The sequence below is a fragment of the Musca autumnalis genome, unplaced genomic scaffold (assembly GCF_047663935.1).
Source record: "Musca autumnalis isolate F117 unplaced genomic scaffold, ASM4766393v1 scaffold_4, whole genome shotgun sequence".
NCBI lineage: Eukaryota > Metazoa > Arthropoda > Insecta > Diptera > Muscidae > Musca > Musca autumnalis.
Window position 1 is genome coordinate 183,574,002 of NW_027411977.1, and position 27,911 is coordinate 183,601,912.

Sequence of the window (27,911 nt, forward strand, 5' to 3'; positions counted from 1 at the left end):
TGAACCTTAATTAATTTAATTGTAAACAAGCACAAATTTCAAAGCGGAAACAGAAAGTAATATTATTAAATTTGCTGTTGCAACGCAACTGGAGTTGGGTTGCTATTCATAATCGACCCCTTAGTGAGATACTCGACTTCCGGCTCTTCAGCAGTTTCAGCATTACCATGGAGATTATATCAGGGCGCAATGCTTTGGATGATTTAGCGTTCCTGATGACATTCGCAACACCATCCATTGTAAATTGTGGTGGTTCATCATCGGAATGAAAAGATCTTACGCGACGTAGTAATCTTCTCTTCACATTGTCACTCCCGGGGTTCCCGGGATGCTCGACAAACTGCCGGACCAGTAACGTCGCCAAACGTGACTGAGGTCCTTCTTTCCAGGGTTCGAGAGAGACTTAAGCGTTGCACACCATTCACATATTCCTAATCTACGGAGGACTTGTCTGCTGGCAAACACTTGGGAATAAAACGTTACTGTCCAAATAATCAAGCAAAAGCACACCTCAGACCTCCTTGAACGTGGTGCTGGATCTTCAACCTATGGATATATACTGATCCAGTTTCTGAGTGCCAGGACTTCACACTTTGGACATGCGAGAATCTTAATTGATAGTCAGATTGAAATAAATAACAGGTGTAGTAAAAGCAATTATATGTCCACCTCATTCATGTTTGACTCATTATCCGTAATTTTTCCAAGTACGTTCACTTGGGCTGAAGGTAACTCCCCTTTGGACAGTCTGGCAAAATATACAGATGGGTTCAAGATGGAGGAAGGCACTGGAGTCGGCGTATACTGCTAGAACACATTAATCAGACGCTCATTTAAGTTTAATTAAATCTGCAGTGTCTTTCAGGCAGAGATTCTTGCCATCAAGAGAGCAACGGAATTAGTGAAAGGACATAAAGGCAACCTTACAGGACCGGTAACTATATATCGATGATCCAGCGGTCCTTAAGGCTCCCAAGTCCTGGACTATAAACTCTTGACCTATCCTTGATTGCAGTAAAGCTCAGTATGTCGTATGAAATATCGATAACTTTTGCTGAGCTCCATGTAATAGTTTTATAAAGGGAAACAAATTAGCAGATGAACCAGCTCAAGCTGGTTCTAAGTCTATAGACCTACCAGTTGATGAATTTGTTTAGCCACCAATGTGCTACTATATCGGCAATCTTCGTGATATCTATATCGAGAAAGCAATTCGAAGATGGCTTTTGTAACCTGGATACAGGACATCCAAAACAATCTGACCTGTGACCTTCCTCCTATCACTCGACAAGTTAAGGATGAAAATTACTATGGGACTTATCAAGGGTCACTGTAGATTGAGATCTTTAACTTCAAAATTGGACGACAGTGGCATTGTTTACTGTAAGCTATGAGAAGATGCAGAAGGTGTAGAGACTGTCGAACATCTACGTTGTAGGTGTCCCTTGTTGCAAAAGAGAAGACATCACATAGACTACTCGGTAGGTCCCATTATCCTTTTTAACTTTGCCAAGCACAAAGGTAAATAACAATTAAATTTCCGCGGGAATACTCGGAAATCACATTTTCTTCTTCATTTTTCGGCATAAATTTCCTTTACCGATAGTATGCAGAAAATTATGAAAAAGTGTTTTTCGTTCTGATTCCAAAGATGTATAACACTTTCTGGGGAAATGTATACTTCCCCAGTAGTGCGATTCTCTAACTCATTTTTTGAGTTACCGACAAAAATCGGTAACATTAAAACGCAAAATTATGAATGAAACGTTCAAATTAAAGTTAACAACACTGTCGCTATCGGTAGATCTTTGCGACTACTTTCTATTGGTCGCTAACTTACCGAATAATATCGTTAATTACCGAAATTATAAGCCTTTTTATTTTACCGATTTTTGTCGGTAACTCCAAAAATGTGTTAGAGAATTGCACTACAGATATGGGCCTCTGAAGTTTCGAAAATTCCCTTATTTAATGTCCGGCTACTTAGAGAAAAATTATAAATTAAAAGAAAATTGTGTTCCCGTTCCCGAGATTTGCACTTGTCCATGGGAGAAAGTCTTAAAATACCGGCTATTAAAAGAAACTCTCGATTTAAAAAATTTCGATCGATTTGTCAGGCTTAATCCCATAGTCGTTGTTTTAATATTTTATTAAAACATCTTTAATTTATTAATGGGAAAAATTGACGATGTTTACCAAGGGGTAAGGCAGGGAAGACTATAGTTTCAGATCTCGCCACAGATCATCAGTTCCCTTGTTTCTTGTTTTTCAACAAGAAACTTTTTATACCCAAGTGTCAATTGCTCGCTCAAATAGATAAGTGTCCAAAGAAACACTCTGATTTATACAATAATAAGGTTGCTGGACTGAGTAATAACAACTACACTGTCCTCGCTGCCTCGAACGGAGACAAGGTGAGAACATGTGTAGTCGCAAAAAAGAACCTAAAACTAATGCTTCTCTCTAATTTCAGCAGAGGAGATATCACCACTATAAGGATGGACAGAGGGCATGGGAAACCCTTTATAATGGCCTCTGTCTACATGCCCTATGAAGCCCCCGACCCACCCGGCGGTATCGTAAATAATCTAATGGACGAAATGGGGAGCACAGGCCACATCATTCTTGGATGCGATGCAAATGCTCATCACTTCCATTGGGGAAGCAGCGATACCAACACTAGAGGTGAGTCAATTTTTAAATTTATTTTGCAACATAATTTAAGAATTTGCAACAGGGGCACCACACCCACTTTCCAAAATAGAGTTAGAGGCGAAGTAATTGACATCACCCTAACCAATCTGGAAGACTCCGAAATTATGGACTGGAAGGTATCCGAAAAGTGCTCTTTTTCAGATCACAAGATGATACTCTTCAAAGTCCCCATAAATTCGGAGAAACAAAAACCATACAGGAATCCCAGGAGGACAGACTGGAACAAGTACAGCTTACAAACGACTTCGGTGTTAGGCAATTCCCAAAGACTGTCTACATCAAAGGAAGTCGAGGTTGCTGTAAAAGATCTAAGTAAGTCCCTCCTGAGGTGTTACGAGGATTCCTGCCCAATAACCTACCCTGGGAAGAAATCTCAGCCGGTATGGTGGAATAAAGACCTGGCCAGTCTTCGCAAGGCGGCCAGGAAATCATACAACAAAGCCAGCAAATCTACTCTCAGTACAGATTGGGATACCTACAGGGTTAATTTCAATAAGTACAAGAGTGAAATTAAAAAGGCTAAACAGAGATCTTGTGCTTGCTTCACTGAGTCTATAGAAGAAGTAAACGAAGCTGCCAGGTTTCGTAAGATTCTATCCAAGGATCCCAAACCCATGGGTAGCATCAAACGAGAAAACGGCACGTGGACTAACTCTGGTCTAGAGACTCTAAATCTGCTGTCTGAAGTGCACTTTCCAGACTGTACAGACCTAGAGAGTGACTCGCTACAAACGAGTCACAATCAGGGCTGCACGGCACAGGACGAGCAACTGATTGACAGCTTAACTAGCATCCCAAGAATAAAATGGGCGATAGACAGCTTCCAACCCTAAAAGTCTCCTGGACCGAATGGCATTATCCCGGCTATGTTGCAGAATGCAGCTGACTCGGTACTGGCAACCATAAAGGAAATTTACAGGGCCTGCCTGCGTCTGTCGTACATACCTAACTCATGGAAGGAGGTAACGGTGACTTACATTCCCAAAGCTGGGAAGCCTAGTCACACACTACCTAAAGACTATAGACCTATTAGTCTTTCTTCCTTCCTCCTCAAAACTCTAGAGAGACTACTCGACCACGACATACGGTCTCATCTAGATTCCAATACTATAAGCAACTCGCAAGTCGCCTATATTAAAGGCAAGTCGGTGGACACCGCCTTACACGAGGTGGTTGAATATATTGAGAGGAATATGGAGGGTTCGTGCTTCACACTTGCAGCCTTCCTCGATATTGAGGGAGCCTTCAACAATGTGAAGCTGGAATCCATTCATAATTCGCTCACTAACGCAGGAGTTTCCTCTATCCTTGTTAGGTGGGTTGATGAAATGCTGAAGAGCAGAATCATCAACTCCCATCTAGGAGAGAGTTCCGTAAGGAAAAAGGTTTGCAGGGGTACGCCTCAAGGAGGAGTCTTATCACCCCTCCTCTGGCTCCTTGTAATAAACGAAATTCTTGTGAATTTCAACCAACTAAGGACGAAGGTGGTAGCCTATGCTGACGATGTTGTTATCCTTATAAGCGGCAAATTCTTGTCGACCATATCAGACCTTATGCGGCGTGCTTTAGTGCAGCTGTCTAGCTGGGCTCGCACCAATGGACTTGGTGTGAATCCAACGAAGACCGAGCTCGTACTCTACACGAAGAAGCGCAAAATTCCCGATTTTCCGCTACCAGAGCTGGATGGTGTTGCCCTAAAACTCTCATCAGAAGCCAAATACCTCGGTGTTGTCCTGGACCAACGCTTAAATTGGCAAAGGAATACTGAGGAGAGGGTTAAGAGAGGTTTTATGGCACTCTATTCCTGTAAGAACTCCATTGGTAAAAGTTGGGGTCTCAAACCAAAGATCATACACTGGTTGTATGATACCGTGGTTCTCCCAATTCTTACCTATGGTGGGCTTGTCTGGTGGCATGCACTCGGGAACAGTGCACTTCTGTCCAAATTATCTAGTGTTCAAAGAGCTGCATCTCTGCTAATCTCTGGTGCCATTAGAAGTACACCTCAAGCTGCACTGAATGTGATACTGGATCTCCAACCTCTGGACATCACTATCAACTTTCAGGCGGCGAGGACGGCTTTCAGGCTTAGAGAGGCAGGTATGTGGCAGTGTTCACGATTTGGACATGCAAAGGTCCTTTTCCCCTTCACCGATTTAGTTGAGTCCAGTGGACCCGATCACATCTGTGCTCAACTTCAACCAAATTAATGTCACAATCCCAAGCAGAGATGCCTGGTCAAGTGGTAGTAGCCCTCCTCTTAGCGGTCTGGCCATCTATACAGACGGTTCAAAGATGGAGGCTGGCACAGGTGCCGGGGTCTTCTGCGAAAACCCACAAAGCAATCCTTCAAACTCAACGATAACTGCAGCGTCTTTCAGGCAGAGATTTTTGCAATTAGGAAAGCAGCGGAGATGATCAAAGAACTTGGGAGTGTCCTTAAAGGACCGGTGACTATTTTTGTCGATAGTCAAGCGGCCCTTAAGGCTCTCAAGTCATGGACCATAAACTCAAAAGCTATCCTCGATTGCAAAAACGCTCTGCTTGAAGTACGCGACTTCGTTGATCTTTGCTGGGTTCCAGGACACAGTGATATAAAGGGAAACGAAGAGGCGGATGAACTAGCACGGGGTGGCTCTCAGTCGACTGACTTACCAGTTGAGTCATCTATCAGACCACCAAAGTGCTACTACATCCGGAAACTTCGCGGTTACTTCCTTGAGAAGGCGGGGCAAAGATGGCAAATGGAAACTGGCTATAAAGTACCCAAGGCAATCTGGCCCAGCTATTCTCAAAATAGAACCAACTCTCTTTTCTCACTAAATAAGTTAGGGATAAAGACCACTGTAGGTCTCATTACCGGTCACAACATGGTCAGATCCCTAACTTCTAGATGGGACAACAGTGGTGTAGACTACTGTAGGCTATGTCAAGATCCGGAAGAAACAGAGACGGTCGAACATCTACTATGTAGATGCCCCTCGTTACTCACGAGGAGACATCGATTCTTCGGTAGATATGAGATAAATACTCTGACTTTCTTCTCCGACATAGACCCCATCTACTTGTACCAATTTGCCAGAAATCTCGCATGGCTGGCAAACAAAACTAATTAATCATTGTTTTTCTCTCTCCTTCACACAGGGGGATATAAATCGGCTCAACACTGAACAACACCCTCAGCGGCAATACACCCACATCACATTCACTACATCAACAACTTTGTCACAATCACAGCAGTTGCGCAACCATATCCATTACCACCATACCCATCACACCAAGCCACTTTACATCAACAAAGCGACAATATCCCAACCACCTCACATTACTTCAGAATAAACCAGTCACCAGTTTCAACACCCACCTTATAAATCAGCATCCATCATCATCACATCCAACCCATCTAAACTTACATCCACCATCACAACCTCAGCAACAACCTATAAACTCACATCCATCATCACAGCATCACCTACACACTCAACTTCACAACAAATCCGCAATAATACAGCATCTATCATCATTACATATAGTCCAACTACAACACACAGTTTCTATAAGGATGATCGCAATGGACCTCAAGGTCTCCGAGTGAAGTAGCTGCCAACAACGGTAGCTGCGCGTCCTAAAACCAAACCAAACCAAACCAACACTCTGATCGAGAATTTCTTTAGCACTACCTAAACTCGAGCAACTTCACTTGCAAACAAAACAAAAATCTTTCCCACTGCTATACGTTCGCTGAGTCTCAACTAAAAAACCCATAACTAATTTGTTGGTATTGCTTCATACAGCAATAAACCAACACTTTCTCGACGGTACCCGGTCTCACAATTAGGAGGGTTGGCGTTTTTTATTTGGGATGACGACTTCTATTTTGTTTTTCAAAATAGTCAGGCTTAAACAACTTACAACAACAAAATTTATGAAAAATGAGTTTTTTTGGTCTGCACAACTAGGGATAACCCCTTAAGCAATACCAACAAATTAGTTATGTGTTTTTTCATTGAGACTCAACGAACGCATAGCAGTGGGAAAGATTTTTGTTTTGTTTGCAAGTGAAGTTGCTCGAGTTTAGGTAGTGCTAAAGAAATTCTCGATCAGTTTGTTGGACACTTATCTATTTGAGCGAGCAATTGACACTTGGGTATAAAAAGTTTCTTGTTGAAAAACAAGAAACAAGGGAACTGATGAAGATCTGTGGCGAGATCTGAAACTATAGTCTTCCCTGCCTTACCCCTTTTTAAACATCGTCAATTTTTTCCACTAATAAATTAAAGTTGTTTTAATAAAATATTAAAACAACGACTATGGGATTAAGCCTGACTTTTTTGAAAAGCGTTAATAGGTACTTATTTTTAAAATTGACCACAAGTAAATGTTTACCCAGTTAAACAAAACACCTGGCTGCTCTCACCTGCCTACCTGCCTGGCAAAATCAAACAATCCCATCTCTGCTATAAACGTCAGAACTAAGATACAAAAACAAAAGATAAACACATCACTCCCCGTCCATCTTTCCCCGCCGACTAGAAAACAATATTTGACACACAAAAAAAGGGAGAAACAGATGATGAGAGAAATAACATAAAATAATGAGTGGATAAAAAATGAGAATGATTTGCGCATTGAAACGGCAAAAACACACAAAAATATAATTCATGAAATTAGTCGAAATTCATTTCCAAGAGAGCGACGACGTGCATATTCCCCAAACCAAAAGTGAGTACTAATGAGTGAGTTGATGTGAGTGCATCACATAGTACCAGCAGAAAATTTTAAGAACATTTCAATACAAACAAATTAAGAAAATAAGTTTGAAAGAACACTTGCAAAAAACAAAAAAAAACTATTTTTTAAAGTAAGTGCCAATAAAAAAGACAATTTTTCGAATTAAATTGTGTTATTTGCACGAGATATTTGTGCAAAGTGAAAATATGTTGTAAACAGTTTTGAAATAGTTTATTAAGGAATCGATGAGGTATGGTGGCCAAGAAAACATCGAATAATGGCTTGAACAAAAATTGCGTAATATCCTCCAATATTTTTATTGAGGTGTTTTTGAAAGGAAAATTGCAACAACAACATGAAATTCTAATATACCACGACAGAAAAATAAAATGAAAACCTTAAAAAAACAATAACAAAAAACAAGAAACGAAACAGGTTCTTAAATTGTGTAAAAAAGTCATTGTAGCTTAGAATTGCTTGTGATGGATGCATCCATTATTAAGGGGGAGATACGACGAAAACTGGATAACTACATACCTGCATTCGTTGGAATACAAAATACTGTTCGACGTCAATAACTTTCGAGATGTGAAAATATTTTATTTGTTCTTATGGTAATCTCCCCAACATTGTGGAAAAAAGAAAAAAAAAAAACAAAAGTAATTAAAAAGCAAATGTTGGTCAATAACTTTAGAAGGAATATGTATCATTTAATATTTGTTATAGATGTCATTTAATAAATATCCAAATAATACATAGATATTTATACAATGATCCACTGGAAAATACAAGACTGTTGTCAAGAATTTATGAAATTATCTATTTTTACTACTCTTTACTTTAAAACTGTTAAAAGTTTTACAATATTTTGTGTGCGGGAACAGGGAACAACATGCAGCAAAAGAGCCAATGAAAATGATTCAATGATTCATCATAAATAATAGTAATTTGTAGTTGTTTGAAGAAAATGAAAAAATAAGGCCAAAACTGGTTACAAAAGATTCTGAGTCTGAGTTAGGCAACCACTCTCGATTTCATCTGTTTACCACAGGTAATCTTCATTACAAAGCTATACAACATACAGTCCTGTACATAAGTATTCGCAGAATAGTACACTTCATGTTAAGTCATACATATTGTTTCATAAAAAACGATAACTCCAAACCTTCTTGGAAAAAATGCTTATCTTTCCTTTAGCTACCGCTCTAAGCTACCAAACAAATTAACTATTGGCTTATACCCGGATGTTATTTTTTACCACAGATAGTCTTGAGGTCCTGAGTTCAACGATATGAATTTTTTCTTGCGAAAGTCCATAATTCCCATAATACCTGAGATATGGATGCGCCTTCATAGTTCCGTAATTACCCATGATTTGTTCTCCAGATGACGTCGCTAGATCAAGTTCAAGATTGTTACAGCTATCTCTGCCAAAGCTTCCTCGATTAGGTTCCACTAGTGAAGCAACAACAATGCGAACTAATGGAGCAAGACAAGTATAGTGGCTGGACTTGAATTTTTTTCCACAAAATATTTTCAAAAGTTAACGTTTTTGAAAATAACACTGCTCAACAAAATTGAAAAAGTTGAATGTTTCAACCAAAGTTGTTGTTGTTTCTAAATGATATCGGCGAGATATTTTCAAATCTGGTCACGGTTTTTCTCCATCAGCTCTTGTTTTTGAGATATAGCTCAAAATCGGTTTTTACGAGTTTTACCCAGAATTTCGTTATTTTCGGATACAAACAAATATTTTTTGCGGGTTTTTCGACACTAATATATTAAGAAGATGTTATACGCTCAATACAAAACGTTTTTTGAAAACATTATGGCGAATATATATCAAAAAATATAGAAAACATACGATGAATCCTGTAAAAATTGCATATTTTGAGTACTTTAAGCTGTAATTACGTCATCGGGGGAAGTCGTAGGAGCTTCATATGGCATTCCGGATATGCTCAGGGTGTCTACTATATAATCCAGTATTCAAATGTATAATATAAAGTTCATAGTCCCCATGATTCGGCCATAACCTAAAAATCGCCATGAAGACTGCTAAAGGGAAATAATTTACCAGTGATATCATTACCACATAAGCCTTTTACTTTTCAATGGCAGTCTTCATGACGATTTTTAGGTTATGGGCGAATCGTGGGCGCTATGAACTTTATATTAAATATTTGAATACAGGACTATATAGTAGACACCCTGAGCATATCCGGAATGCCATATGAAGCTTCTCTGACTTCCCCCGATGACGTAATTACAGCTTAAAGTACTCAAAATATGCAATTTTTACAAGATTCATCGTATGTTTTCTATATTTTTTGATAAATATTCGCCATAATTATTTCGAAAAATGTTTTGTATCGAGCGTACAACATCTTCTTAATATATTAGTGTTGAAAAACCCGCAAAAAAATATTTGTTTGTATCCGAAAATAACGAAGTTCTGGGTAAAACTCGTAAAAACCGATTTTGAGCTATATCTCAAGAACAAGAGCTGATGGAGAAAAACCGTGACCAGATTTGAAAATAGCTCGCCGATTTCATTTAGAAACAACAACAACTTCGGTTGAAACAAAAGTCGTGTTGACTAGTGTAATCGGCCTTCTGCCTGGGCTTTAAAACTTTCTCATATCGACTGAAATGTTTCCAATTTTTTTCGCAAATCATACGATATTTCAGAACTTACATCTCGAGAAATACGGACTCCCCAAACATGATATATATTGTACATAATCAGCATTCCAAAACCTACCTGTAGAAAAATTTTCAAACTTTCTGAGCTCAGTCACTATAGTTATGTCATTTTTCTTAAAACCCAATCCAACTTGACCCGACAGAGGATATGTCTCCAGAGGATATGTCTAGCTTCCGAATCCAGCCACTTTACTCATATTATGCCACTTTACTCATATTTTAATACGTCTCCAGAAATACGCTAGCTCGCAGCCATACCAAAGTGCGTCCATATTATTTATCGCTGGCATTAAGAAATTCTTGGATTCCCCATCCTGACAATTCATAACCTTGACGTCTGTAATCAGGAATTTAGATGGTTGGACCATTCCGAACATAGTTGAACCAAAACCTATCTGGAGGACCGTGTTCACATCCGTGTGAATGCTATCCAAAACGGCTTGATATACATGCTTATCAAGGGATTATCTCTAGAGTTTTGCCAATCCAGTTCAATTGAACGACCTATTTCACTGCCTAATTAAATGAAATCCGGCCGTTTGTATGAACAAACGGTGTATACGTAATATCTCAAGTTAGTTTGTATGACGTTACTCATACGTTTGTGAACTAGGACATTGCATATGGTGATTAGGATGATTTTTAGGTAACAACGTGTTAGTACTGCGACGAGATCATACCATTGTGCTATCGTACCGGAAGAATCTTTGTCTCCTCCTGCAGATGGTTCACTTATGACATGAGGAGGCATCCTCTTCCAGTTCGCAGGGTGGCGTTCTTTGTCTCATCCCTAGTGTTGCTAGGGACTTTAAGACTTTGTTCCTACATCTGTAGTTGCCGCAGATAGCTGTGGCATATGCGGAAGACGTGAACTTGCTGTTTAATGTTATCCGTAAATCTTTGTGAAGGTTGTGGTCGGAACTCTATTACCATCAACCAGGACAATCAAAGCTGTGCTGTAGAACAATTGTTGAGCATCATAATATTTTCACCAAATATAGTCTAAGTTCGAAGATGATACTTATCAATGTACTCTTCCTTAAAACATTTTCGCTAAAGTTGTGCGACGATATCCCTTGAAAAAGCAAGCTATTTAATCCAAACTTTCCACGTCTTAATATTTCTTCCAGACATAGATTAGGACGGAAATGACCTACATGGGTCCATTCCTACAGGTACCTCCCACACAAATTTTCAAAATTGTTTCGCAAAAGTGCAGCAAATTTGTTTGAAGTATGTTATCGTAGCGGCATCTATTACGACGGTTCAAATTTTATCTGGAGCAAGTACATACTTTCTGAGATAATGGACCAAAAGCTCTAGAAACCCTGTTGGCACCAACTGAAATGACTTATCTGTGTACCTGATATCTGTAAGTTCGGATCGTCTGAATATTTTCCACTCTTCTATCTCCCAGAAGCTTTAGTGATAGTCGCGGATGGAGCAGTCAAACTAGCTAAGAACTTGTGTGGCTGTTCCGTCTGTGTTTGTACCTTCGGCAATGTGACGCTATCATTGGCCCCGATGGAGTTAAGTTGATCGACCCTGCCACAGACACACCACTGGTGTCCGCAAGGAATTCATGCAGCTTGAAGCCACTGGATTTCTGTTCTTATCTGGAATCGGTGTAGTGAGTGCTGTATTTGGGTTGGTGACTACATCGGGACCAGTGATAGGAATCCGTTCGATTGGGAGGGAACACTTTTCAACGTGAAGATATTTCCTTTCGAAGCGCATCTCGAATCGAAGTTTTGGGCAAATTTTCCGGAATTCTGCTTCGCCTGGGGACCTGTCAATAAATTTGTTGCAATAATGCACTGCCCTTTCGTAGGTGTGGTTATCCTTGCTTTTTCTGGCCTTACTACTTCTTGTCGGTGAGGGAGTGGTCCATCTCCTCCACAACATCGTCCACCAAAGCGTCCTGCCTTGGAATGATGGGTCTGTCGGCTACGACAGATGTTTTTATCCCCTATGAGAAAGTTGGTGCTTCCTAGAGCAGCTAAGGAGACGCCTTTCTGTTCGATCCATCTCATCGTCTGACAGAGAAATGTCTTCCAAGTTGCTCATGGCCTCAAATTAAATGTCTCCGAGTGAAGCGGTCACTATATCACTAGATGGCTGTGCATCCTTAAACTTAACTCGGTTGCTCACGGCAGAACCTTCACGACTCAGGCCGAGAGTTGAACTCAACGTCAAGAGGTCAAGTAAATACCTATTCTGTGTGTGGATAGCTTGGCTCGCGCTTCAGTCGCGTAGAGATGCGGCTGAATGTGTGCTGAAACACGATTTTCGTATGCTTTGACTTTTGACTTAAAGCCGGAAGAACATGCAACTTAATGAATTAAGTAGAGTTGTGCCAAAGGAACTATATGGAACTATCTCGTTCACTTCGCAGTTCCAATGGCTCCCATTTTTTTCTTTGAACAAACAGCGTATACTTAATGTCACACGTTATATTTCATGATGTTACTTATACGTTTTGGAACCAGTACAAGAACTAGATTACCCAACTCTAGAATTAAGCCAGAAATCCTCTTATGTGACGAGTCCTTTAAACTTATCATTCATAAATTTGAGTTTTAATTTTGTCGATAATACAAGAAATGAGTTAAGAGATTCGCACTACTGGTTATCCTCCACAATTTAATCCCTTAACCCGGAGACATTCTACCTATTGTGTTCTTTAAAAAGGTCGAAAAAAAATTCTGATAAAGCGTAAATAAAGTAATTAATGCCCAGGACGGCTCAAAAACCAACCAACCAAAGTCAAAGACTAAAAATTCGATTTCTTCCTATAAGTGTAGAAAGTCCATGGGTTGTCCACAATTAATAACTATCAATATTTGTGGATTATTACAGCAACATTGACCTACATTACATTAATAGTAATATAATATTTGTATGTATATTCTAAACCACGTTTATTTCTTTGTTAGAGCAACCCAAAACCTTAACTCATTAATTTTTATATGACACGAAAAAGGCCAACAACAAAAATGTGTTCCACTCAATTTGTGCTTTTGTGTGATTGTCAATTGTAGAACAATTATTCATTGTTAACCCTACAGGGGATGTTGAATGGAAATTTACAACTAAAAATTAATTTATTTTACTTTGGTTTACAATTTTTTTGAATTGAGGAATCTTTTACTAATGGGTTAACATAACCAGCTGACATAAGAATCTGTTTTATTTTTTTTTTAGTTTTCTGTTGTTTTGCAACTATATACACATCATTGCATATCTCACGTAGATACTTACTACATATACATACCTATATACTAAAATATGATAATATAGATATTGACGTATGTATATAGTTTTGAATCTATGCATGTATGTATGTTTTTAAAACCAACACATAATACTTTTGTTATATTAAAATTTTGCAAACATATGCTAAAATTAAAAAAAACAGAATTTGTATAGAATATTTTAATGAAAGGAAATTCATGTAATAAAAAACCGGATAATCATAAAAATAAAAATGATAGGATGTTAATATACAAATTGTTGTATAAATATATTGGAAGATCGACACTATTGGCCTGTTTCACTAAGACGATTCGAATACAAATTCGTTCGAACTACTACCAAACTTCTGTTTTTTTTTTTTTTTTTAAGACCAAAACTTAAAACTCGACGCCTGACGTGTGCGTACAAAAATACAAAAACAAAATACATGTATTTCAAATTGAAAACAAAAACAAATACATGTATTTTGTTTTTGTATTTTTGTACGCACACGTCAGGCGTCGAGTTTTAAGTTTTGGTCTTAAATATTTGATTTATTTTTGTTTTCTATCAACAAACATTTTCTACAACTATAGGAGTTTGGTAGTAATTCGAACGAATGTTAATTCGAATCGTCTTAGAGAAACAAGTCATATGAATATTGATAAGTACATATAATATTATTTGAAACTTCGAAATCCGAAACATAAATCAAACAAATGGTCTCAGTGTCATATACGGATCTGCATCTATCGCAAATGCAGATTAAAAGTCGCGTGAGCTTTATCAATATAATTATTTAAAATTTTCTTGAATGACCATTTTCTAATCTAGAAATTCTTGAACATTTCCAGAATCTTTCATGATATTTTGTCTCCCTTGACATTGTACGGGCCCCCACTTGAATTTCTCCGCTGGGGGTATTTTATATGTATGTATGTACGTACCTGCATATGTTTTCTCTCATACTTTTTTGATTATTTTTTTTGGTACCGTGTATTTAATGTTAATTGAACTCAATGACAAGTTCTTGTTGTTTTCTATTGTTTTCTTTTGTGATACCAAACGATTCCAATAGAACCCCCCGAAACACAATGCCACTAAAAACCCGCACATATATATGGTCACAACATTATGTTATGTATATTTGGAAATATGTACGTGCGTATGTTTGTTAGGACATACATTCATCTGCTCATCAAATCTTTATTGAATTTAAAAAAGACCACTTAAATAGATCGACTGCTGTGACGATCACACGGTTTGTTGTTTCATTACCGCCAGTCAGAACTTGTTGTTGATCTCAAAATCAAAGAAATAGGAACAATTTCTTTTTTAAACTAAACAAAGTGTATTCAAGTTTTTGCATATACATATGTAGGTAGGTTATATTTTGAAATTTAATCAATAAAATTGTAAGATTAATACAAATAGATCATTTTTCAGAAATCAAATGGAGAATATTAAGTTGTTTTTTATTTCCTGTTCAAAAATCATTTGAGTGACAGTATTTATATTTTTGATCAAGAAAAAAATGTGAGTGGAAAGGATGCTAAAATGATCCAAGCGCTCAAGTAAAAAAGTATCAGCCAGCTTTGCCGACAGAAATTTACTCTCAGCCTGTGTGAATTGAGGGGATGACTTTCATCTATGTACAGATTGAAGACCGGCTACACAATCAAATAATATATTTAGGAGGCTTTCAGAATTTTTTTTGACGAAAATATCGAAATTGTTCGAAAAATTCGTGTTACCGATTAAGGTCTATGGATCAAATAGAAAAAAATAAGGGGTAGGTCTTTCAAAAAAATGTAATATTTTGGGCCACCCTAACCCTAAATGACGACAATGTAGCACTTGGTGCAAAAACGGGCTACAAAAACTAGCCACGCAATCCACACGTAGAGGAGGAAAGTTACACCTGGAGCAACTGAGAAATCATACCTCTGTCAGGCGATGAGATGGATACCACTGTTAGTTATCTAATCTCAGAGAGGCGTCATCTTGGCGTCGATCTAGGATGTACCAAACTAGGCAGTCAGAGCGCAACTATCTAAGGAGATAAAAACAGGACTCATTGGTGGGTGATGTTGTCAAGGAGATGAACCATTTTCCAGCGTCCCCATTCACTTAAAGAAGTAAGGCCAGGGAATGGAAGGATAAGCACACGTAATGAAGGCACTCCTTTACTGCAACAAATTTGTTCACGGGCCCCAAGCGAAGTTTCGCAAGCGGAATTTTGGGAGATTTGGCCCTCACTTCGATTCGTGATGCATTTCGAAAGGAAATATTATTACGTGGAAAAGTGTTACCTTCAAATTGAACGTATTCAGATGGGCTGACTACCCCGGTTCCAGATAAGAACAAAAATTCGATTGTTTTAATCTGCATGAGTCTTGTGGTCTTCGGTAGAATCGGACAACTTGACTCCATCGGGGCCAATAATACCCAGCAAAATGTTTGTACCCAAAGAAGTAGTTAAATCATGAGTGCAAGTGATTCCGGACTACATCTTTTTACGTGAAAGAAGTCATGATTTTTACAAGGGCATGGTGCAGTGAGGATACTGTCTAATTTACTTCTTAAGCACACATTTTGCATTAGTTCTTTGTAGTGAATAAATCACAACAACATATGATTCAACTACTTCTTTGGCTACAAACAAAGATGTAGTTCGAAATCACTTTTATTATTATTTGTATACAAATTACTTTTTATGGATGCAAACATATTGCTGTTATTATAATTAACAAGAAACAAATTAAGTTCTTTGTCTTTTTAAGTTTTTTTTTTTTTGCAAAATTTTAAAATTTCTAAAATGTGAAAAATTTATGAAATGGATTCAAATCGGACATTGTCAAAATGTGAAGAACGGACTGCATTTTTCATGACTCTGCGTGGACTGCTTCAAAAAAAGCTATTCAATCACTACTTCACAAGGAACAACTTCAAATAAATTTTGCTGGGTAGTTAATAGTGTCAATACCTGTGGCTTGTGCGGACGACTTAAACATCGAACGTTACACCCAAAATTTTGGAGTAGTTAGTGCTCGGAATCAGTGCACCACCAATCACTATGTTCAGTGGAAGCCTTATTTCAGCCGTCCAAGTGGTGAACAATGTGGCAGTGGATTCAGCGGCGAATATTTTCATATTCTTCAGATGCACAAATCAGTCATTTTTGTTAGTGCATTTTAGAGCTTTTGTTGGTCCATTACCTCAGGAAGTATGTATTTGCTCCAGATAAAAATTGAATCATCGTAGTAGAGGTCACTAAAACAACACACTTCAAACATTTTTAAAACGACCTGAGGACATGTCCTTAAGCTGTACTTTTGAGAAATAATTTTGAAAATTTGTGGACTGATAAAAGAACAATTTTCGAAGTTAAACAATATTTGGTGAAAATATTAGGATGTACCAAATTTTGACCCAATCGATCTCCATTCGAGAGTAATCGAGTGCTCCAACCAGCCAGACAAACAGGCGAACGGACAGGGTTAAATTGATTCCAAATTGTCTGAAAATGATTTCTTTCAAACATATGCGAAGTCTAAATCCATTATTTCTGCTCGTTAACCGAATTCGCAGAAATAATACGATATGCACAACGCAGTATCATATTCGAGTTGTCGTGCGCACTAGCCACTACACATGGTAAAAATATGGATCGAATCAGTTACTCCGCTCGAGATGGACAGGGTTAAATCGACTATTTTAATTGCAAATTTTGTTTTGAGTTTTAGGAGTTTTTCACTGTAAAATTGTCAGAGTGAAACATTTTTAAATCCCAAAGAGGTGGGCCTTGAATAGTTGCAAATGTAGACTGTGGTTGCAACTCTTAAATAATTGAATCAAATTACCCAAAAAAAACTGTATTTTATTATTTATGCAAATGAAACAAATCAATACAATTATATTTATTTGCTATCTATCACCTCCATATCTATTAACAAGCGGTATTCCAATCGTTACATTTACGACAGAGCGAACATTGTTCCTCTGGCCTCTTATGTAGCTGCATTCGTTTCGCGTTTATCTCTTTCGCCTAATCCCCTAGTTACAGAGGCTCTGTTAAGTCAATCCTCTTTTAATTGGTCAAACACGTACTGTATCTCACCACTCGGCTGAAACGAAAATGAATTAGATGCAAATTCCCTTTCATTTATTTAAAATTTTTACACTAAGACTCTGGCGGGCACACAGGGGCTAATTTTTTTATTTATTTTTTTTTTTTTTTTTTTTTTTTAATTTAGATATAAGTTTTAGTTTCTAAGTTTTAGTTTTAAGATAATTTTTTTTGGAGAATAACTCTCCATGATATTTTAACGCCGGGAGCAAGCGTGTCTTCTTTAACCTAACACATACATATACATTTTATGTGAAAAATACAAGTTGATAACCATTTATTGTTATTAAAATAATACGTAAAAGTTTTAAGTTCTTCATTGTAACGTTTCGAATTCTTTAATTGTTATACAAGTCTCAATAATCTTCAACTTCACCTCCATATCTTTTCAGAACAGCCCTAACTATTAAGCTCAAAAAGAACTAAAAAAACGAACAGCTCGAATAATCATGTTAAATCTTGCACGTACCACGACACAAACTAGTGTTAGGCCAAAAATGGCAGCAGTAACACTTTTGAAAAATGCTCTCAGCTCAAATAATCTCATGACAAAGTCACGTTGTATTAGTTCCGTAGTACCCGATACTAATTTAAAAGATTTTCAAACCTATAATGAACCCATACTCGAATATAAAAAGGGTTCGGCAGAACGTAAAGCTCTTGAAGAGGCTCTGAAGCGTACCGCGGCAAAATGCGAAGAAATTCCAATTGTCATTGGTGGAAAAGAAATTCGTACCGATAAGGTGGTCCATCAAGTTATGCCACATAATCATCAACATAAGTTGGCTAAATTCTATTATGCCGATAGCAAGACCATACAGAGTGCTATAAAGACAGCCGTTGAGACACAACCCAAATGGGATCGTACCACATTGAGCGAACGTTTGAAGATATGGGAGAAAGCGGCTGATTTAATGGCTGGAAAGTATAGACAGGAATTGAATGCCGCCACAATGTTGGGTCAATCGAAAACTGTAATACAAGCTGAAATTGACGCTGCTGCAGAGTTAATAGATTTTTTTAGGTTTGTATTTGTTGATATTTTAATTTTTATTGGCCTTAATTAAGTTTTCTTATTCTTTGTTTGCAGATTAAATGCTTTCTTTTTGAAAGAATGCGCTAAATATCAACCGATTAGTGAAAATATTAAGATTACCAAGAATTCAATGCGTTATCGTGGTATTGATGGTTTTATAGCTGCTGTAAGTCCCTTCAACTTTACCGCAATTGGTGGTAATTTAGCATATACCCCAGCCTTGATGGTAAGTGGATGGAATTATTTGTGTAAATAAATTTGCACATTGGAAATTGAATTTTGTTTTTGTCAGGGTAATGCTGTATTGTGGAAACCTTCGGATACCGCTGTCCTTTCGAATTGGCGCATTTTCAATATTATGCGTGAAGCTGGTGTTCCTGATGGTGTCGTTAATTTTGTACCCGCCGATGGTCCTGTATTTGGTGATACTATTACTGCATCACCACATTTGGCTGGTATTAATTTTACCGGTTCAGTTCCGTAAGTTTACATATATTTCTTTAATTTGGTTATACATAGTTATATAAAAGCTTTTAAAAACATTCGCCGATAATACCTCTAAACAGGCTTTCGACAATCCAGATTTCTTCATGGAAAGTCGAAACGTAGTTCTTCGCTTGGAGAGGATTGTCTAAAGCTAGTTTCATTGTGCCAAATCTGTCTAGCCTTATCGTGATAACTATGTTCTAACCAGGGTTTCGGAGTCGAGGTATTTTTGGCTCGACTCCGACTCCGACTCCAGACCAGTTTTTTTTCACGACTCCGGCTCCGACTCCGACTCCGGGTCGACTCCGAGAGTGAATTACCGTAACACTAAAATTAAGAAAATTGCACAAATGTTTAACTTCTTACTATATTTTGGCCTATATAGGCTAATCAGTTGGTTTTTCCTTACATATTCTTAAGAAAGGTCACTCGTTTGAAAATAACACTCAACTAAGGAACATAAATATGAAGTAAAAGTCATATCTATATTGAAAAAAGTAAGACAGTTTTTGCGTTTTTTTTTGCACGAGTATATTCTGAACGGGATATGGAAATATGAAAATAAAGGGGTACTACAAATCATAAGTACTAAATGCGAAACAAATTATAAGCAATTCATGGCCAAGTTTTAAACTGGATGTAAGCCAATGTGCTTAGACCCCCGATATTTCTCCAATCGACTTGAAAATTTGACCACATATTCTATGATATTTATCCTTTTTTCCAGAAATTTACATGTGGGGATCACCCCTTAAACTAAAATTTATCGCACACATTTTAAACTTTTGTGTCCTTTATTAATTCTGTAATCCATTTTTTGAGTTACCGACAAAAACAGGTAAAATTAAAATGCTTATAATTTCGATAATTGGCGAAAATTTTCGGCAAGTTAACAACGAAAATAAAGCTGTCGCTAAGTCCTACCGATAGCAACAATGTTGTCAAACTTTTCTTACAATTTTCATTCATAATTTTGCGTTTTAATTATACCGACTTTTGTCTGTAACTCAGAAAATGATAAAATGTTCGGCGAACATTTTTGTATAAAATTTAATCTTGTGTTACTTTTCCAGTTCTTGAACAAAAAGGACATGGAAGGAACTAAGGTAGAAGGACCATATATTAGACTTAAAATGATGAGATAATATCTCCAAACAGAGATATCAAGCTATTTTGTCAATCATTGTTGGGGGTCAATCAAACAATTGATTACGTCATAACCCAGAAATTTCAGCTATGTAACCCTTTGGGGTTCTTAATATACTCAATATTGGTTTTCATTCCGAAAGGGAATTTTGCACACCACACCTTCCTTGACTTCCATTTTGTGACACAGGGTATTCAGTAGGATTTCCCATAGAGACCACAATCCCTTTAATAAAATACAAGGATGACTTTTCATACAAAATATATCAGAAGACCAGTGGACCTTTGTGAGAAGACCAGTAAGCCTTCTGGCAAAAGAGATTGTAATAGATACTTTACTTTTGTTTTCAAAAATTTAAGGTGTCAATCGGACCAACAAAATAGGGATGAATAGAGTAGACTTCAGAGGATAGTAAATATCCTGTGAATTGTCCAATAACTTAGTATAATATACCGCTTGTATGTATGTTTTCTTATAGCTTTCTTTTAAAATAATGATTTTTGAAAAAAATATTGGTGTGCCGAATTTAATGTTATATTTCTATAACGTTGAAAAAAAATTTTGCCCGGAGTCGGAGTCGAGATATTTTTTTCGACTCAGACTCCGACTCCGACTCCAGCAAAATTGCTCGACTCCGACTCGTAGACTCCGACTCCGACTCCGACTCCGAAACCCTGGTTCTAACTGCCACATGAAATCGCACAAGGTGGCATCTCTTCATATTACCCATGCTATTTTTGGACGACTTATGACTATCTCCTTGATGACTCTAACTTCACCAACGGCCTGGTTGTGTACAGTTGGAACGCTCTGGTGCATCAGTGTAGTTGAGAAATCGAATATTAATTCGATAGTACCTTACCTACTGAATCTGGCTACATCCTTGACTGCCTCTATCGGCTTACTAAAGCAGATCCAAGATCTGCGTTAACTTTTCTAATTTCGCTGCTGTATTATTTTGGCTTTGTTGTATAGCCTTCTGCTGGTCTTCCTGCAAGGTCCTTTTACCACCAAACCGACTGACTTCTAGCTAGGTGTGTTAGTGGGCAGGAGGCGTCATAGCTATCCACAAGAACCTCTGTCCCTTGTTTCAGTACATTGTCAACCTCTGCGGCTGTTGTGGGAGTAGTGGTCGGAAAAGGAGCACTCATTGGAAACCTTCTAGTCAATAAGGAGGGATTCGTCATTGCTAATGAGGGTTATTTATATCAATAGCTTCCTCCCTGGTTCCCTTTTGAACTGTGTTCTCTATACCCCTGTTGCTTATTCTAAAATTATGTTGTAATATAAACTCGAATGCGGACTCACCTCTGATATTTGTGTCGCTCCTACTCCAGTGGAAAATGTAAACATGGCATCACATCCCAGAATCATTTTTTAGGATCAAGTTTTTCAAATCGCCAAAGTGATTCCGATAATCCTTTCTATTCATCTTGATGGTTCACGTTCGTCAGGTGGACACGTTTCGAATATTTTGCAACTTTCTCCATTGTTTTTAAAGGACGTTCAGACAGTTACAGCGAGGTGATAACGGATCTACGGTTGGTCTTTTAAGTGGAGATAATTCTTTCTTATTCCTTCACAGACACATCTCTAGACTTGTGAACCAAAGCCAGATTGAATAGCACTATTCCCAACGAACATCATCACAGAAGGGAAAGAAAAAAACTTCTCTCAAGTCGTAGTCTTTCGATTAATAGAAGGTTCAGTTTTTATGGGTAAAACACTGAATTGATAAAATTCTGGAATACGTTACAAATTAATGATCATGTTGCGATTTGTCGTTGTTTGTCTGACTGAAAGAGACTGAGTGAGTGAGAGTGAGACAGAGAGAATACTAAACATGAATGATGCCAAGTTTTTGAATGTTTAGAGTGGAACCAGTCATGCCAATGTGGTGGTTTTCGCGCTACTTGTGGTGATTTTTTACGTTCAAAAACCACTGTTTTAGCAGGGATTTCAAAAGATCTACGGTACGAATTAGAGTTGTACAATCTAGTTCATTTGAAAGATCTAGTTCAATAGTTCAGATCTTTTAACTGAACTAGTTCAGTAATCTAGTTCATAGTTCACTATCCAGTTCAATCATTCCGATCATAATCGTTCAATCAAACGCATACATACACCAAATAGAAACAAACAATAGAATAATATAATTTAACTATACCAGAACAAAAATATTACATTTACATGGTTTATTCCATTCATAAAGAAAAGTTAAGTTGGTATTAATTTAAAAAACACGTCCTTTAGGTGGCTGCCAAAAATCTTATGTTGTGTGTAGAAACTGTCAATGCAAAAAAGCTGTGTGCGTGTGTGTTTCTTTTTTTTTTTCTATCCAGAACAATGCACATTCAATATGGGAATATGTGGAATTTGTTGTGTTTTTGAAGAAATCTTCACTTTTGAACAGCTACTCATTGTACCTTTATCCAAAACGTAAACAAACTCATCACATTACGAAGGCATCACTTAACACAGGAGACAGCGTAATCTTATGCATATGTGAACGACATGTTGAACTAGATGTGAATCGTTAGTTCGTTGATTGTACGGTCGCCGACTGATTATAATTCAGTGAACTATAATGAACTGTATCATCCGATCTAGTTCATACGCTAGATTCAATAAATCGTTCAACTGAACTAGTTCGTTCATGAACTATACAACCATACTAGAGTTGTACAATCTAGTTCATTTAAAAGATCTAGTTCAATAGTTCAGCTCTTTTAACTGAACTAGTTCTGATGGCCTAAGCTGCTAATGCTATTCTCAAAATTTATCTTATATTTATATAAGATAAATTATATAAATAAATAAAAAAATAATAAGGAAATACATCACATTACGAGGGCATCACATAACACAGACGACGACGTCACTTTATGCATTTGTGAACGACATGTCGAACTAGACTGTGAATAGTTCGTTCGTTGATATTTCGGTTGGCGCTCAGTGAGCTATTGAACTATAATGAACTATATTGACTGATCTAGTTCATGCGCTCTTTTCAATGAATCGTTCAATTGAACTAGTACATTTATTAAGGTAGATGCATTAGCAATTTGTTACAACACTGTCAATTTTTTACAAAAATGAATCATTTCGTCCATTTTTCTAGCACAACTTCATTCCGAAACTTCAGCAACTTCATTCGCGAGCAAATACTCGATCGAATGTCCTAATTAGGCCCCTGTTAGATGAATAGCAGTTTTTCTAATGAATAAAAAAGACAAAGAAATTAAACATTTTTATACAGCACATAAACTTGCTTAATTTTATATTTGTTTTATAATTTGTTTGTAGAACTTTCAATCGCCTCTGGAAACAAGTTGGAGTCAACATTGATAAATATGTCAATTTCCCACGTTTAATTGGTGAATGTGGTGGTAAAAATTTCCATTTCATACATCCATCGGCTGATGTTGAAACTGTTGTAGCTGGTACCATACGTTCCGCATTTGAATTTTGCGGTCAAAAATGTTCAGCCTGTTCACGCATGTATGTGCCGGAATCTTTGTGGCCCAAGGTAAGCTAACATCCAATGTGAATTTAAATCAGGGGCCTAATTACGACATTCGATTCGATCGGGTATTTGCTCGTGAATGAAAAAATCGAATTATGAAAACCTATTCGCGCCACCAACAGTACATTTACTAAGGTAGATACATTAGCAATCTGTTACAAAAATTTTAAAAAGTTTTACAAAAATAAATAATTTCGTACATTTTCAACGATTTCAACAAATATTTACATTTTTAAATCAATAATTTAGTCTTTTTAGTTTTTATTTTAAAATGAAGGCATTTTTTACCATCTACCTTCATAACGCGTAGATTTTCATAGTTCGATTTTTTCATTCACGAGCAAATACTCAATCGAATCGAATGTCGTAATTAGGCCCAAGATCACTCCCAGCCCAATTATAAATGTTCACTTGCGGGCAATTTCTCACTTCCACTATCTCGACCTATTACAAATGAACAGGTAGATAGATGCCAAAATAAAAACGAAAACTTTTAAAATGTTGATATTAGAATATGAAACAATAATAAATGAATACTCTTTATTATTTAAATATTGAAAATCAAACATATCCGTTTTTGGCTCCTCCCTGTTCATTTATAATAAGGCGAAAATGTGAAAATGAGAAATCTCCCATAAGTGAACAATTATAATTGGCCTGTCTGTGATTGAAAATTCAATAATAAAAATAGAACAACTAAATAATAATAACAAATTTTAGATCAAAGACGGTTTAATTGCCGAAGCAGCAAAACTCAAAATTGGTGATGTTCAAGATTTCTCAACATTCACATCGGCGGTCATTGATGATAAAGCATTTAAACGTATTACTTCCTATATTGAACATGCCAAAACAAGTCCAAATCTAACTATATTAGCTGGTGGTACTTATTCCGATGCCAAGGGTTATTTCATTGACCCAACTATTGTGCAAGCAACTGATCCCAAAGATAAAATTATGACTGAAGAAATATTTGGGCCTGTTTTAACGGTTTACGTGTACAAAGATGCTGATTTACAAAAAACAATGAATTTGGTTCACACATCAACTCAGTTTGCATTAACTGGAGCTGTTTTCGCACAAGATGAGTAAGTATATTCAAAGGAGTAGGAATAACTTCAGTACCAAGTGGACTGATAGTCAAGATTCAATGTAGACGTAAATGACAGTAAGGCGGCCATCAGACCATCTGCTTTTTCACATGTATGTTGTCACTTTGGGTATACTAATATACAGAACATCTGATGTCATACATGTGAAAAAGCAGATGGTCTGATGGCGGCCTAAGTGTGCTCGTTTACTCAAAATTTGTACAAATTGTTACCGGAATTTGTTCGTTTACTCTCCAGTACAATGCAAAAGACCTTAGGGGTAGTTTAGACTATATGTAAATGTCATATGACATGAAATTTTCCATCATTATATAGTCGCTAATATGTGCAATATTGGGGATTTTCCTTACGCCGTTTACTTTGTGCGTCCACACTAGCAAAAATGTAATAAAATTACGTCTCCACATTGCCTGCGTGGGTAAATATGGAATGTTTTTATTTCGTGTCATATGACATTTACATATAGTGTAAACTACCCCTTAGTCGTTTACAAGTAGTTACTGGCCTTGTGCAAATTTGAACAAATTACACTGTGAACCGAAATTTTGGGGGGTGGAAAATTCCTATTGGAGGTGAAAGCCCTTGGTGAGTATATACAGAACCCCGAAGGTCAGATTCGCCGTGAGTCGATCTTTCGCGATATGGCGTGATGAAGTTTTTGCTAGAGACCATGTAAGCCATCAGCAATTAGCGTTATATCTTTGTCCACTGTTGCTTTAACTTATTTTTGATATGACATGTCTTCAGTCAAATCGAATGAGGATTATTTTCGTTGAGCACTTCGACCTTCTAACTCGCTTCCTTCAATGTCCTTTTCGTCCTTTATTTTAAGAGCCGCTATAAAAGTACCACAAGATGACGTTTTTCAACTTCGAAATGTTCTGCAAAAATGTCGGCCAGAAAATTCTAGGTACGGCTCTCATTGACAACAAATCGATGTTGTCGCGTTTTCGTGGTCGTTTTGTGCATTTACCCCCGTTTGCTGAGAAAAAAACTGTGTTTTGTGTTTTTGTATGTTCTGTAACGAATATACAAAATACAAAATATAGTATTTTTCTGAACAAAAACAGGGTAAATGCACAAAACGACCACGAAAACTCGACATAATGGATTTGTTGTCAATGAGAGCCGTACCTAAAATTTTCTGGCCGACATTTTTGCAGAACATTTCGAAGTTGAAAAACGTCATCTTGTGGTACTTTTATAGCGGCTCTTAAAATAAAGGACGAAAAGGACATTGAAGGAAGCGAGTTAGAAGGTCGAAGTGCTCTACGAAAATAATCCTCATTCGATCTGACTGAAGACATGTCATATCAAAAATAAGCTAAAGCAACATTGGACAACGATATAACGCTAATTCCTGATGGCTTACAGGGTCTCTAGCAAAAACTTCATCACGCCATATCGCGAAAGATCGACTCACGGCGAATCTGTCCTTCGGGGCTCTGTATATACTCACCAAGGGCTTTCATCTCCAATAGGAATTTTCCACCCCCCAGACTTTGAGCTCCATTTTGTTGCACAGTGTTATTGAACCATAAATGTTCGCAATTTAATTCTATTTTAAAAATTATAGATCATTCTTGAAACATGCTTTAGAAGAATTCAAAATGGCAGCTGGTAATTTCTATATTAATGATAAATCAACCGGTTCAGTTGTGGGTCAACAACCCTTCGGTGGTGGTCGTATGTCTGGTAAGTATTTTAAAAATTCTGGAAAATTATTCCAAAGTAATACCCAAAATATTTATAATTTTAGGAACCAACGACAAAGCTGGAGGCCCTCATTATATTTTACGCTGGACGTCACCACAAGCCATTAAGGAAACTTTTGTGCCGTTAAGAGATATTGAATATCCCTACATGAAACAATAAACAGATGATAATGATGATGAAGACTCTTGCCCAAGGCTATTACTAAAACTAAAAAGAAGAACATAAAGCGAATATTTAATCCTGCATACATACAATATAATCTCAATATAAATCTCATTTGCAGTAACAACAATAATAATATTAATAAGTGTGAACGTGTGTGTGTATGTTTGGGGATGAATGAATGCTTACAGATAAAACTAAATAACTTGATATATATGTATCTCGATACCCCCACAAATTATCTCGATTTACTCTCGAATACTTATACACAATAGCAACAACAAAAAACAACACCTTCATTTTAAGTTTTAAAATTTAGTTATTTTTTTTGAGAAAAACCTATACAAAGCAACAAGATTTTTAGATAACTTACGTGTTTGTATTTATATATGTTATTAATATATAATATATTTAAACTAAAAATTCCAACAATGATTTTAAATTGAAAATAAAATCAATTAAAAGCTGTGTTTTTCTCATTTCTACAAATGAAAATAAATAGATATAATTTACAAATTATATTGGAATCTCTCTAGTAATATTTTCCAAAAAGAAAAAAAACGATTTCCCTTTCTTTTCAAAAAAAAAACCATACAATTTTTTCTTTAATATCTGTAATTACAATAGATACATTGTGTTTTTGTTTTGTTATGTTTATTTAATTGTAAGGTTTTTGTTTTTTTTTTTAATTATTTATAAATACAATAACATTTATATAAACTTAAATGTCTATGTATAGTGTATATTAGAAATAAAAAAGGGAAAGGAAACATCTGTCAGTTTTAAAAATAAAACGAAAAGTAATTATTGCTAAATTGCGGACGGATGATGCAAAGAAGAGGAATGAAAACAAAATATACTAAACACGAGACATAGATTTTTGACAATACACTTGATATAAACATACTAAATATACTATATAGCAGCATTGTTTATTTTTAAAAATTGAAAATAAAAATAAAAAAAGAAGAAAACAAAACAAACTGAAAAAGCAAAACTATTTTGAATCATCACGCAGATGGTATGAATTAGGTCACCAAATTTTGCAAAATGCAAATAAAGTTTTATTGGATGATGTTCTTGTGAATTGTTTGTTTTTTCATTTTTTTATTTAGTTTGTTTATGGTGCAATAAAATACACATTTAAATATTTGAAAATACATTTTGATTTTAATACAAAGGTGTGTCGGAGGTTTGGTATGAAGATCGAC

At 36.7% G+C, this 27,911-nt stretch overlaps 1 protein-coding gene across 5 annotated transcripts; it reads left to right on the plus strand.

Moving 5' to 3' along the window:
• The first annotated feature begins 7,274 nt into the window (after positions 1-7,274).
• P5CDh1 (delta-1-Pyrroline-5-carboxylate dehydrogenase 1) lies at positions 7,275-27,858 on the plus strand. Of its 5 annotated transcripts, none has more exons than XM_073983714.1 (8): positions 7,275-7,437; positions 17,908-18,539; positions 18,606-18,777; positions 18,844-19,031; positions 23,491-23,713; positions 24,431-24,798; positions 26,399-26,517; positions 26,582-27,858. In XM_073983714.1, the coding sequence occupies exons 2-8, from the start codon at positions 17,965-17,967 to the stop codon at positions 26,695-26,697; spliced, it is 1,761 nt and encodes a 586-aa protein (XP_073839815.1). In that variant the 5' UTR covers positions 7,275-7,437; positions 17,908-17,964; the 3' UTR covers positions 26,698-27,858. The 5 variants fall into 5 exon arrangements, with proteins under 5 accessions (XP_073839815.1, XP_073839817.1, XP_073839814.1 ...); XM_073983716.1 differs by having other exon boundaries at positions 7,333-7,437; positions 17,913-18,539; XM_073983713.1 differs by having other exon boundaries at positions 7,389-7,576.
• The last annotated feature ends 53 nt before the right edge of the window (positions 27,859-27,911 follow it).

What these genes read in the sequence shown, in the direction of transcription:
- P5CDh1 (XM_073983714.1), top strand. Translation starts at nt 17,965, where the DNA reads ATGTTAAATCTTGCACGTACCACGACACAAACTAGTGTTAGGCCAAAA. An exon ending in GAGTTAATAGATTTTTTTAG is followed by an intron (nt 18,540 to 18,605) that starts GTTTGTATTTGT and finishes CTTTGTTTGCAG; the next exon opens with ATTAAATGCTTTCTTTTTGA. An exon ending in CGGTGGTGGTCGTATGTCTG is followed by an intron (nt 26,518 to 26,581) that starts GTAAGTATTTTA and finishes TTATAATTTTAG; the next exon opens with GAACCAACGACAAAGCTGGA.